This window comes from Vicia villosa, unplaced genomic scaffold (assembly GCF_029867415.1).
Source record: "Vicia villosa cultivar HV-30 ecotype Madison, WI unplaced genomic scaffold, Vvil1.0 ctg.000163F_1_1, whole genome shotgun sequence".
In the NCBI taxonomy this organism is placed as follows: domain Eukaryota; kingdom Viridiplantae; phylum Streptophyta; class Magnoliopsida; order Fabales; family Fabaceae; genus Vicia; species Vicia villosa.
The window spans coordinates 1,234,228-1,246,882 of NW_026705046.1; the positions used below are offsets into that span (position 1 = coordinate 1,234,228).

The window sequence follows — 12,655 nt, forward strand, 5'->3', positions numbered from 1 at the left end:
TGCCAATATGGAATTTGAGCAGACAGATACTTTTTGTTGGGTATTGGATAAGTTGAAACAGTTGTTTATCAAACAGGATGATTGTCCTCAAGTAATCTTGACTGATAGAGATCTTGCTTTAATGAAAGCCATTGAAACAATATTTCCAAAGACAACTAATTTGCTTTGCCGATTTCACATCAACAAAAACGTGAAATCAAAGTGTAAGGAACATGTTGTGGATGATATGCGAGAAACAGTGGAGAAAATGTGGTTTGAACTTACAAGGGCTAGTGATGAGATGGAGTACCATCAAAGGTTGAAACAACTTGAGGATGCATGTGTTGACTCTAAAGGTTTTATTGATTATGTGAATGACACATGGTTGACACCGCACAGACATCGATTTGTCGAAGCATGGATCAATCAAGTGTTACATTTGGGCAACACCACAACAAATAGGTATGTCTATGTGATTTTATCGACATTGTTTCTTTATCTTAATATTACAGATAATTAGTTGTTTTGTTTTATTTAAAGGGTGGAGTCTGCGCATTGGAAACTTAAGCAAATGTTAGAGAATAGCTTAGGTGATTTATGCAAATGTTGGGAGGCTATGAATGACAATATCAAGATACAAGTGGGGAACATTAAAGCTTCATTTCAGAAGAGTTTTTATGAAGTTGAGCATGCACACACTAGTCCTTTTTATTCAAATTTGCGTGGTTCAGTATCAAGAGCTGCATTGAGGCAGATTGCTGAAGAGTGGTTGAGGATTGACATGGTAGGTACCGATACGCAAAAGTGCGGATGTACTCATAGAAAAGTATATGGGTTACCATGTGCTTGTGAGTTAGGGAGATATACATTGAGTGGTGATGCGATACCAATTGAGGCTATTCATATTCATTGGAGAAAACTAAATATGGAAGGAAATCAAGATGTAGATGCAGATGATGGATTAGAAGTAGACATGACAAATGCAATCGATGAAATTTGGAAAAGGTGGAGGTCACTAGATGTTGTCTGAAAAAGAGCATTAAAAAGCAGAGTGTGTGAGATTGCTTATCCGACTACAACAAAGATGTGTCCACCGCCTGAAAAAATTAAAACCAAAGGAGGGGTTAAGAAAAAAGGGAAGAGACCTGTGGGATATGATGTTTATCGTGATCCTTCAGGATATGAGTATGTTGATCAAGCACATTCGAGTTCGCAAAAATCTTCAAAGAGGTTATGTTCACAACTATCCCAAACCTCAAAAAATAAAGAATTTGATAAATACATTGTACAATTTCCAGATTACATCAGACCATTTATTGATGACATTGTTGATGTAAGAGATGATGGAAATTGTGGGTTTAGAGCCATTGCATCTTTGCATGGTTATGGCACAGATGGATGGTCAATGGTTCGTCGGGATTTGGAGAAAGAAATTATAGGTCCTAGAAGCAAGTTGTATGAGGATTTATTTGGTAAACGCCTTCCAACTGTGAGATCATCGTTGGTGATAGAAACTTTAGGACAACAGCCACCAAATAAATGGATGACGTTACCTGAGTTGGGCTATGTAATAGCTAATTGGTATAACGTTGTTCTCGTCTCTTTAGGTCACCCTAGTTTGAGTTACTTTCCTATGACGAGTGCACATTCACCTAATGCATCCATTTACTGCATCGGATTTGTTAATGGAAATCATTGGGTTCAAGTAATTAGTAACACAATTTTGGTACATTCAATCCCTATTTGACTTTTTCTGATATTTATTTTATGTGCAGGTAAACATGAATGAAGGATTCCTGTTGCCACCTGTCACAGCTGATTGGAAGAAATATCGCACAAAAGATGCAACATCTTGGATGGTAGGATTTGTCGGGCGGTTACAACATTGGCAACGGCTTACGCCTATACTGCCAAAATATGTCAGCTTAGTTTGATTTTATGATATTACAACATTGATACTATTTGGTTTGATTTTATGATATTGGATTTTAATATGTTGACAAATGGATTATAAATAGTAAATCTCAAACTGTAAGTCTCATAATAATACATAAGTCTACAAGTCTCATGATAATACATAAGTCTCAAACTAAAACATAAATATAAACTTAAAATGTGACATCAATCAGACTCATTGTCATAAGTAATTGGACCTTCCCTAGGTAATGGTTCGCCCTGTGCAAGTCTGAGTGCTCTAAATATCTCCAGAAACTGATCGTCTTCAGGACGTGCCTGATGATGCTGTAAGTAATGATGAAGCTCATGAGATATATATGATAACCTTGGGTCTGACGGTCCTTCGTCATAGACAGGCACTAGTACCTCCATCGGCTGATCACCTCGTGGTGCTCTCAATAGAGGATGTGACACTGTATAATACCACGCCAAATAATCATCGTCTGTCTCATATGGTATGGTGGCAAACATAGTTGGGGGATCATCGTGGGATCGGATCACCTGCAACCCACTTTGCATATATGTAGCCCACTCAACATCCACATCAAGTGTGTCTACATTAGGAGGAGCAATCGGTATGTACTGTCTGTATCCAAACTGACGCATGCATTTGTCAGGTAAATATAGAACTACAGTACCATACCACTTCAAACCACCCCGGAACAAATAGCTATCATCAAAAGGACGGTGCGCCCTATGACCCTCAAAAGGGCGCCAGACGATATCGTGAGGGGTCAACTGATCTAACACAATTCGGATGTCAGCCACTTTTTGCGTCCCCTGCCTATATTCCCATTTCATCGCCCTAGCCATTAGACTATCAATGCCACATAACCCATAAGTACCTCTCTTTCCAACAGTTGGAAAATACTCGTGAATCCAACACTGTAACAAAACATTACTATTATAAATTAAACTAAATTATAATAAACTAAATTAAACTAAAAAATTAATAATTAAGTATAACTAAATCATAAGTAAAATTTTGTACCTGAAGAAGAGAGGCATAACCGCCAAGCTGCTTGCACGAATAAAATGAAGCATCCCCTAATTATCTGTATAGAGTAACCAGTGCAGCTGCCCCCCAGCAATATCTTCCACAAGTATTCAAATCTCTCAACAGTGGTAGATATTTTGCCTCGACAAGAGTAAAAGTCTTGTCGGCAAGAATAGTGCAACCTAATAGCAACATCATGTATGCTCTCATAGCACCTGTAAAGTTATTTGCAGCTCTTTGTTGCTCAAAAACTTGCTTCAACCAATCCAATTTATAGTAGGGACCCCTTACGGAAGAAGCCTCCTCAGATGCTTCACTCAAAGAGACACCAAACAACTCAACAGCATTATGGATAGTATCATAATCGGTGACAACAAAATCGGGATCAACCAGCTCGCCCCTAATCGGTACATGAAGTAGACATGAAACATCATCTAGAGTGATGGTCATCTCGCCGAACGAGATATGAAATGATGATGTTTCAGGATGCCATCTCTCAACAAAAGCAGATAAAAGATGTGTATCTACCCTGGCCAAACTAGTATACTGCAAAGATGACAGACCAGATGCAACTAACCAATCATTCATCTGCCTTGGGAGCATTGCCGGAACTCATCCTATTAATTTGCTGCCATGTGCAGCAACCTTTAAGGTTGGATTTGGTCGTCTCTCCTGAAAATAATTTGTAATATATGTGTTAATATATAAGTACATATAATTTAAAATTATTCAACATAAATTTTTAAATTATTGAAACTAAAAGAAAACATTGGCGTACCTCGCCCAACCATAAATGACAGGCAACATGGTTCTGATATCTAATCAATAAAGAAGTATCAGTCGGTCCTCCGGGAAATCCCGGGTGCTGCGGACCAACCTCAGGTGCAGCTCCCTGCTGTCCCTCGCCATCAGCCTCTCGACGTTGTCTTCCTCTTTGACGCATTCCGTCGATCGCATCTCCTCTTCTTCGAACCACTAAAAAAATACAAATAAAATATAGTTAAAAATTAAATAAAATGTTATTAAAAATTAAATATAATAATAAAAAAAATCAAAAACGGAAAAAAAAAAGAATCGGATACCCCAAGGGGGGTTATCCGGCTGAGAGATTGAAGAATTGGAAACCCCATTGTTGGGTTATCCGGCTGAGTAAATGAAGAACCGGAAACCCCATTGTTGGGTTATCCGGTTGGTAACAATAAGAACCGGAAACCCCAGCGCTGGGTTATCCGGCTAAGAAAAAAAACTCACTCTTTGTCAGAATGGAAGAACTGGAACTGGGAGCCTTGGGGTATCCGGTTTTGGAAAAAAAAAATCTCTGGATTCACCTAGAAACGTAAATGGCTGAATGAGTGAAAAGAAAAAAATTTGAAATTTTTACTATTTATACAGGGGTAAATTTGTCCGAAAATTTTTTTTGTAGGGGTATTGGGATAAATGTAGGGATACGGGGGTATAATTTTCAACTCGAATGCCTTAAAAGGCCTATATCGTAAGCCGATTTTTTATCCGAAAAGGTATAATAATAGTCATTCTAATATCGGGTGTCAAACATGCACAATTTCTTTCGAACCTTTCTGACGCGTGACTTATTCTTTGATATGGCGAGGCGTGTCACTCTATATATACTCTTTCAAAAGACTATCACCAACTAATGTGGAATTTGGAATCTTTCCAATACACCCCTTGTGCCCAACACTCTTTGTGAGCTTGGTCTGTGGATTTAAACGATGGGCGCCCAAGGTCCGATCGATAAGCTCTGATACCATGTTAAAAATGTGGTTAGGCCTAACTCAATCCTACATAACTGGCTTGATGGGTGATGATTGCCCTCATTTATAAAGATATGTTCAGGTCTATATCATATGATGTGGGACTCTTAATAAGCTTTAGTATTGGTAAATGGTAATGTGTACCTTTCTTTTGCCTCGTAGTAGATTCTAGTATTGGTCTTGTACAACATTTGTTTTCCTTTCTCTTCGTTGTGATTTGGTTATGTTTGATTTAGTTTGATGTGGTTCAATTTAAATTGATTATATTTGACGTTGTATTTCTATATAGTTTCTTCTTTTTAGATGTTTCTTCTTCTGCTTGATTTGGATTGGTCTCTCTCCTCTCTTGGATGTTTCACTTAAAAAATAGTCTAAAATTTGGTAAATTAAAAATTATTATACTCAATCATAAATCAATTTCAACTTTACATAATCATTGATATTTATTGTCCTCAAGTCAAGGCATAGTTCAGGTTGAGAATGAGGTAACATAAGATACAAACAATTAATATTTCCCTTAAAAAACAAACAAATTTAATCTTCAATATATGGCAATGTCCAACAGAAATTTGAGGCCAAGGATGCCTTAATTACATCCCTAATCAGCTATAGTTCAGAAGAGGGTCTTCTGGGTTTTCTTCCAACCCATTACTTGAATGAGGATTAGGATTTAACATGCAAGCAAAAACCAAAGAAATCATCTGAAAAAATTGAAAACATTTCAAAGTTAATAGAAAGAATAAAAAAACAAAAAAACAACTAGATATTCATGTGAAGACAGAAATTAGATATCTTACCATGCATACAGATGCACATATAATGCTAAAACCTTTACATTCAAATGGAGCACTGCTAGATAAAAACAGTGCTGAAAAAATGAAACAACAATTATTAAGCATTCAAAATTCTGAGTAAAATTTCTAATGAGAAAAGCTATCTTTAGCTTGATAATATTCCATACTCACAAGTCAAAGGACTCATAGCAATTGGTGATAGTAAATCAGATATAGATTGTGCACCAGCAATAAAAGTTTGTGCTTTTCCCTGATTGGTTGAGCTTGATGCTTTTGAAATAATAGCATAGGTCTGCATCACAAGAAATTAATGATTTTATTGTAACTATAAAAATGGATTATAATTTAATCACATGAGAAATAGAAAAATTAATCTATGACTCACAGAAGGTTTCACTAGGACATAGATTATGCCAAATGAGGCACTTAAGTATGGTACCTGCATAAGTTTAAGGACATTGAACAAACATGTCATAAACATTGAGAGTAAACTATGAAGCACAGACACTAGAAACGGAATCACAGGTGTCAGTTTCGGACAGACACTGATACATACACACTTTTTTTCAAAGGTGTCTGTGCTATAGAGAAAGCTACAGAGAAAGTAAAATTTTGTATAGGAAGTTATCAATTTTACTTACCCAAGGGGCCCATGCTAAACCAGAAAGCCAAGCCTACACCAAAAAAAGTTATGAAGAGAACTACGGAATAAGTGATTTTGATTTTAGGAAGCATGTAAGATGAAAAGAAAAGAAAGATAAACTTACATATGCTATTGATGCAAGTAAGGCAGAACATAGAATCACTTTTTCTCCAACCAAAGGATTCAGTATTGGAAGCAACACAATCTGAAAATCAGTTTGTATGTAGTAAGTACTTAAAATAAGCCAAATATCTTACAACCGTCAGTATTATACCTGAGAAAAGATTGAACCGATTCCGACCATCATCAAAAGTTCTGAGAACTGATTTTTGTTAAAACCGAAAACAGCTTTCAAATAGTACTGCATAGGAATTAATTACTTGACTGTCAAGTTATGAGTTAGTTAAAAGAGATTTTTCATGTAAGTATAAGCAAAAAGCTGGAAACATACCAGCAAAACACTGGTTATGGCAGACATTCCCATCTCATAAAAGAAAGAGACAAGAGCCATGCCTCTTAATGTTGGACTGAAGATTACTATTTCTGCGGCAGTTCTCATAGATTTGTATCTTCGTTTAACAACGCTAACGACTTTATTACCAAAGCCTATCTCATGATTCTTTCTTGGATTCATTTTCACAGTTTCATCTAGGAAAATATGCATGTAAATTGGACAAAAGGTCAATAGCGCTATTGAAACCTGAAATTCATAAACCATAATTACGATTCATAATCAAACATCAAGACGAAACTGAGTGAACAGAGATTAGTACCACGAAAATGTAGTTTTGAGGAAGAAATCGAGCCAGGACGTTCCCGAGAACATGTGAAGCGGAAAACAGACCAGTGATCCAACTAAATACCGCTGCTCTTTTGTTTTCGTTAACAACATCTGCTACATATGCGACAGAAATGCAGAAAATACTCCCTTGACTGATTATGTATGAAAATGTTCGAGTCACGTAGTAGGCGTATACGAATTCCTCGGATTGATTCCAAGCAAGTAAAGCTGAAACAATCAACAATGTTAAGGATAATTCAATTACTCAACAGTTAACATCACCAAGATATTTGATTAAGCAAAATTGTAATTACCAAAAGGAATTATAGTTGTGGACATGGTAACAAGGAGTAAAGGCTTGCGGCCGTGTTCGTCGGAAAGCTGGCCTAGAAGTGGAAGAACCACCATCTTGAAAATTCCAACAATCTAGAAAGAAAGAAAATACATTAAAGATTACTAATGTTGGTTGATTGAGTTGATGATATAATACATATCTATTCAGAGCTTTCTGAAGCTAGCTACACAGTTCAACCATGACAAAACAATTATAGTGACAAATATTTATGAGCTCTTTATCTATTTACGGTTTAACCAAGATAAATTTTGAGCTCTTTTTGGTAGTCTGTCTTTCACGCTTTGAAAGACCGCTCAGTATGTATATACCGTTTGTTGAAGGCCATTGATGTAGATGACTTTGGAGCAAGTTGATTGTTGAGGACACAAAGAAGTGGTTGTAACATCAACAAGAACAGAAACTGTCATTTCTTCAGCAATCCAATGGATGCTGAGTGGAAGTAGCAAGTGAAATAAAGGCCTTAGCTCAAAGAAACCGCTCCACCACGACATGTTTATTAATTCTTAATTTGAATTAATTAAATGTTTGTACCTGAGTGTATCTTGGTAATTTGGACATTAATTACTTTAAAGATCACTAAGCATGCATGAGTATTTATAGTGCAGGAAGAAAAGATCAACAAGATAGAGGAATAATGGTTGTCCATCTAAGTGAGCGTTTGGAATCTGCGACATTCCACTTCAAAAAGCGAAATTGTGTTTATTAAACAACTAAATAAAAATAAGAAAAAAGATAATACACCGACATTGTAAAATAATTTTACACTACCAACCAATCACAATCATGAATTCCGTTAAATCAGACTGCAATTTTTAAATAATTTATATGACATAAGAAAACCATATATTTTTATTGAACGATGGTGTAAAAAATATCACGGTGCATCATAAAAATAATCTTATAAAAATGAAGAAAAAAAAAGTCATGGTGAGGGAATAATTAAACTCTTAATTAACTGCATATAAGCAATAAACATGCTGCCTTACATATGTTGACAAATTCTAAATTTGCATCTCTCGAGGGGCATGGCTGCGCCTGCATACATTGGATGTGGCATGAAAATAGCTTGTCCTTCTATTTCTTTCGCATTACTTACACATGTGCTATTTTATTTCTAAAGTTTGAAATATTCATATTATTGGTGCTCCTTTTTCTTCTAAAATGCTTGACATCAAAATCTCTCATTCACTAAATATTGAGAAGTGAAGATATATAATTTCACTTGAACACATGAAATGTTATTACACTTCTTATCATATTGAGAGTGTTTAAATCAAGAAATAAAAATTAGGATAATATAAGCAAGATTTTAATAGTTAATTTTATTTTCCTTAATTATATCTACTATATTAATCAATTCCTAATAGAGTTTTCTCATATGAGTTAAGTATGGGAAAGCGCACACACTAAGGATATATTTGGATAATTTAAAACTACCGGAACAGCATAAAATGGAATGGAACGAAACATAAATTCTATTATATTATTTGGATATTTTACGATGGAGTGGAACTAATATCTCATTCAACTGTTTGGATATTGAACAGAGTGGAAAGCATTATAATTCTTTATTCAATTAATAAATTAGTCGTTATGATGACTCAACGCTTTGTTCATTGTGCTTACGATAATTACTCTTCAAACTCACTTTTACTTCCTAACATGTTTTTCATTCCATTAATAAATTAGTCGTTATGAATTTGTCACACTCACACATAATCAACCACTTGCACTGGACGACAGCGATACTGTGGTAGCAAATTAGCGGAATCATGGTAGCAACAAGTCTGTTAATATTTATTATTTTTTTACAAAAAAAAAAAATATTAGCAACAACAAGTGTTTTTTTTGTTATTGATGCAAGATGCATTTTTATTTTTTTTTAAAAAAAAGATGCAAAATATGTGTTTTTTTATTAAAAAATGAAAAAATAACAAAATACTAGTGTCATAGTTTTGATCGAAAAGTACATAAATTTTTTTAAGATTCAATCTCTGTTGGGATGAGGATAGGGGGAAATATTCTCCCGTGACGGAGATTGAGGGCGGGTATTAAATTTGGGGGCGCGGTAGGGAGCGAGGAAACATCCTCCGAACATTCTCTGCCCCGTTGAAATCCCTAAATATAAGTTCATTAGATATGATGATTCTTTTCTTTAAGTATTCCACAAAACCTGCAAAAATACGTAAAACAAGTTACTCAAAATTTCCTTCGTTAAAGATACAAAAATGCATAAAAGTGATAAATAAATATGTTACCGTTAACAAAAAGGATAGTTTGGAATAATGAGATGTAACATTTCCTTGCGCTTATCAATTAGAATTTTATTAAAGTGTTCAATGTGTCAACATCTTAACAAGGTACATGTATACAAGAGGTAAAGAACTCGGTTCAACGCCAATCTCCACCAATGCAGTCCAAATATCTCCACCATTATCATTCTTACTCTGTTTGACCAACTCCAGTGTATTCATTTCAAACACTTCAACCATTATTTTTGAAAATTTTAGAAATTTCAATCATGTTGTATCATCTTCAATAACCTTCTTCACTCGTTTCTTAGTCCTAGACGATGACACATCTTGAGAATTAGTAACATAATGCATTTTAGGAGAATTGTTAAAATGATGTTCTTCATCATCAAATCCATCCAAAATAACTTCATTGGTTTCAATTAGGTCATCTATTTCTTCGATGGTTATATCGTAACTTTTTTTAACATTTGCAGCCTTTTTTGCTCTCATTTCACCAGTTGTATCTTCATGCTCCCCTGTTGCTCGATCTTTTCCAAAAAAAATTGGTCAATTTATCATTAAATAACATTGGCTTATTTTTCCATTCAACAGCTTCAGATTTTGCCTAAACCAAAATAAACGAAATAATGTACACATAAATTTCTTTTAATGAGCGAACTCAAATAAAAAATAATAAAATAAAGGTATAATACAATTATAGTAAATAATACCCCAATTAGCTTGTTCCAAACTTCATCTTTAGTCATCCACATATTTATAGTTGAATCCCTTCCAAACCCACTCAAGCCATTCTTGAAAATGTCATAACAAGAATTAAACTTTGTTTTTATGTTTTCATGTGATGTTTTATCTTTTCTTTAGAAATTGGTTTGTCCGAAAAGTGAATCTTCAATTCCTTAAGAATGCTATCCTTAATGCTTTTGGCATAATATTACCATTTTCATTTCCCAATGTTTGTTGATGCAAATATGCATCAATAAAGAAATCATCCATCGCAGTTGTCCAATTGCATGTTTCTAGACTTTTGAGTTTTCTTAGCCTCTTCGAATTTGCTTCCATGTCTATTATTGAAAAACATAATGAAAAATACTACAACTTGTGCACAAATTCAAATGTAAAGATTCAAAACACTAAAATTGAATCCAAAAATTACAAATTCAAATCCAAACAAAATTCTTCAAAATATCGTTCATAAGAGTAACAATTCATCATGAATAATTTGAATAATCTATCCACATAGAATTAGCAACATTATCTATAACTGGCTCTCTGCTATTTGTATCGTCATTTTCTTATCTTTGATCTTGATGGCCTTGAAAATATTTTTCATTTGCAAGCTCATCTTAAACCTCATCTATTACTTTTTGATTGGGATCTTCACCCATTAAATAAGTGTGTAAATGCAACAAGCAATGAGGATTTTATTTTGAGTTTCAATACCAAATATAAGCTCTGTTGAAGTTTGTAAAATTCGAAATCTTTTCTTCAACACACCAAATGCCCATTCAATCGACATTCTAAATGACGAATGTTCACGAGGATGTTGAGGTGGATTTCTAGAGTATTCTCGTAAGTGGTATCATTCCCCTATGTGGTGTGATAAGACATGCTTTTAAAGGAAATCCTACATCACCCACATAATATTTTCCTAAAAAAATGATGAGCTTATTAATTTAGCTAATCTAAATGCTTATGCAAATATTTTATTATTATTTTATTACCTTGTGGAATTTTAAGAGGGTGTGCACGTGTCAAAGCACTTTTAACTATGCTTGAGTCAGATACTGTTCCTTCCTATCCAACCAAGACATGTGTAAATTTCAAGTTAAATGCAGACATCCAATACATTTTGTGTGGGATAATCTTTTCTACCACGGTATCTAGGTGTGAGTTCTATTGGAACTTTAACACGCATATGTGTATAGTCAAGTGCTCCAATACACTCCCTACATTCAATTTATATATTAAAAATGTATAACAAAACTAATAAATATGTGTATAAGACACAATATTTGTTTACCTTAAAATACAAGTAGAACATATGACTATTAAGTATCTGCTGAGGCACTTGTGTTCCATCAGGTTGTTTTAAAAATTTCCCCTCCACCTCTATCAGAGCTTCTAGTACTCTATGAAAACGACAACTAACAGTTTCACCAGAGCGTCTAAAAAATAAGGTCATCACACGGTTCCAGACATTATGTCCTACCATATGAAAAAAATTTGCTACTTGCTCCTCGATACACAATCTTCATGTATGTGTAAGTCCACCTTGAATTTGTAATAAGGTGCACAAGTTTAAGAAAGCTTTGGGACCCATATGAATGATATCATAACACCGTTCACTTCCTACAATATGTTTCATCAACCCATTTCTAATTTTCTCTCTTTGCTATGTGATTCTATAAGGTATTTTGGATCACGCTTGTTTTTTAGCGAACATATTAGAACAATAATGATATATACTTGAACAATCATCATATGAACCAATTTCATATACTTGATTCTTATTTCTTCATTAGTCATTTATAACAAATTAAATAATATAATTAACTTTAATTATAGATTCATATACAAATAAATCAAATTAAAAAAATTTATGACAAATGAAACACATCATATCATAATTAAATATTTGGAAGATGTTCTTGTCAAGTCATCTCTTTGAAGTAAACAATAAGGTTGTCAAATGACACTCATGTGAAGACTTCAGTTTTAAGGTTCACTAGTGGTTTATTCTCCTAACTCCCTAATGATGGTAATCAACTAAAAGATATCTCAATCCTAATCAAGCTAGAAAATTCAAGGTTTTTGTGTGATGCTAAACTTAAAGATAATTATGCCGAGAGTTGAAGCTTCTGAGTTGCGAAAAAGAGAGGAAGTGTGAAATCTCATTTGGTCGTGTCCTTCTGTGTCACAAATTTCTTGTAAAGGAACAACGGTACTTCTGGAAATACGATGGAAAAATCACACAAACACACACAACAAATCTTTGAGAAGTATTTCTTATTATTTGTGAAAACCACCTAAAAATGTTTTTAATGTCTATCTAACTGATTGGTAGATTGTTTGATCAATTGGAGGACTTTTACAAGTGGATAATCAATTAGCCCTAATCATCTA

At 34.2% G+C, this 12,655-nt stretch overlaps 3 protein-coding genes across 3 annotated transcripts; 1 reads left to right on the forward strand and 2 right to left on the reverse strand.

Moving 5' to 3' along the window:
- The first annotated feature begins 1,063 nt into the window (after positions 1–1,063).
- LOC131624807 (uncharacterized) lies at positions 1,064–1,913 on the forward strand. Its single transcript, XM_058895720.1, has 2 exons — positions 1,064–1,684; positions 1,755–1,913. Exons 1-2 carry the CDS (start codon positions 1,064–1,066, stop codon positions 1,911–1,913), a joined length of 780 nt encoding a protein of 259 aa, XP_058751703.1.
- A 187-nt stretch (positions 1,914–2,100) lies between these two features.
- On the reverse strand, positions 2,101–3,535 carry LOC131624808 (protein MAIN-LIKE 1-like). Its single transcript, XM_058895722.1, has 2 exons — positions 3,005–3,535; positions 2,101–2,820 (listed from the first exon to the last, which is right to left on the reverse strand). The coding sequence occupies exons 1-2, from the start codon at positions 3,533–3,535 to the stop codon at positions 2,101–2,103; spliced, it is 1,251 nt and encodes a 416-aa protein (XP_058751705.1).
- A 1,586-nt stretch (positions 3,536–5,121) lies between these two features.
- Positions 5,122–7,817, reverse strand: LOC131624831 (uncharacterized). Its single transcript, XM_058895749.1, has 11 exons — positions 7,586–7,817; positions 7,237–7,348; positions 6,915–7,150; positions 6,593–6,841; positions 6,416–6,502; positions 6,266–6,346; positions 6,140–6,172; positions 5,884–5,937; positions 5,670–5,790; positions 5,502–5,572; positions 5,122–5,405 (listed from the first exon to the last, which is right to left on the reverse strand). Exons 1-11 carry the CDS (start codon positions 7,766–7,768, stop codon positions 5,307–5,309), a joined length of 1,326 nt encoding a protein of 441 aa, XP_058751732.1. The 5' UTR covers positions 7,769–7,817; the 3' UTR covers positions 5,122–5,306.
- Between the last annotated feature and the right edge of the window lie 4,838 nt (positions 7,818–12,655).

Excerpts from the sequence above, each read along its gene's own strand:
- LOC131624808 (XM_058895722.1), bottom strand. The coding sequence starts at position 3,535 with ATGCTCCCAAGGCAGATGAATGATTGGTTAGTTGCATCTGGTCTGTCA. Across the intron at positions 2,821-3,004 it reads GCTGGGGGGCAGCTGCACTG|TGTTGGATTCACGAGTATTT; the intron begins GTTACTCTATAC and ends GTTTTGTTACAG.
- LOC131624807 (XM_058895720.1), top strand. The coding sequence starts at position 1,064 with ATGTGTCCACCGCCTGAAAAAATTAAAACCAAAGGAGGGGTTAAGAAA. Across the intron at positions 1,685-1,754 it reads ATGGAAATCATTGGGTTCAA|GTAAACATGAATGAAGGATT; the intron begins GTAATTAGTAAC and ends TTTTATGTGCAG.
- LOC131624831 (XM_058895749.1), bottom strand. The coding sequence starts at position 7,768 with ATGTCGTGGTGGAGCGGTTTCTTTGAGCTAAGGCCTTTATTTCACTTG. Across the intron at positions 7,349-7,585 it reads TCAATGGCCTTCAACAAACG|ATTGTTGGAATTTTCAAGAT; the intron begins GTATATACATAC and ends CTTTCTTTCTAG. Across the intron at positions 6,173-6,265 it reads TACTTGCATCAATAGCATAT|GCTTGGCTTTCTGGTTTAGC; the intron begins GTAAGTTTATCT and ends TTTTTGGTGTAG.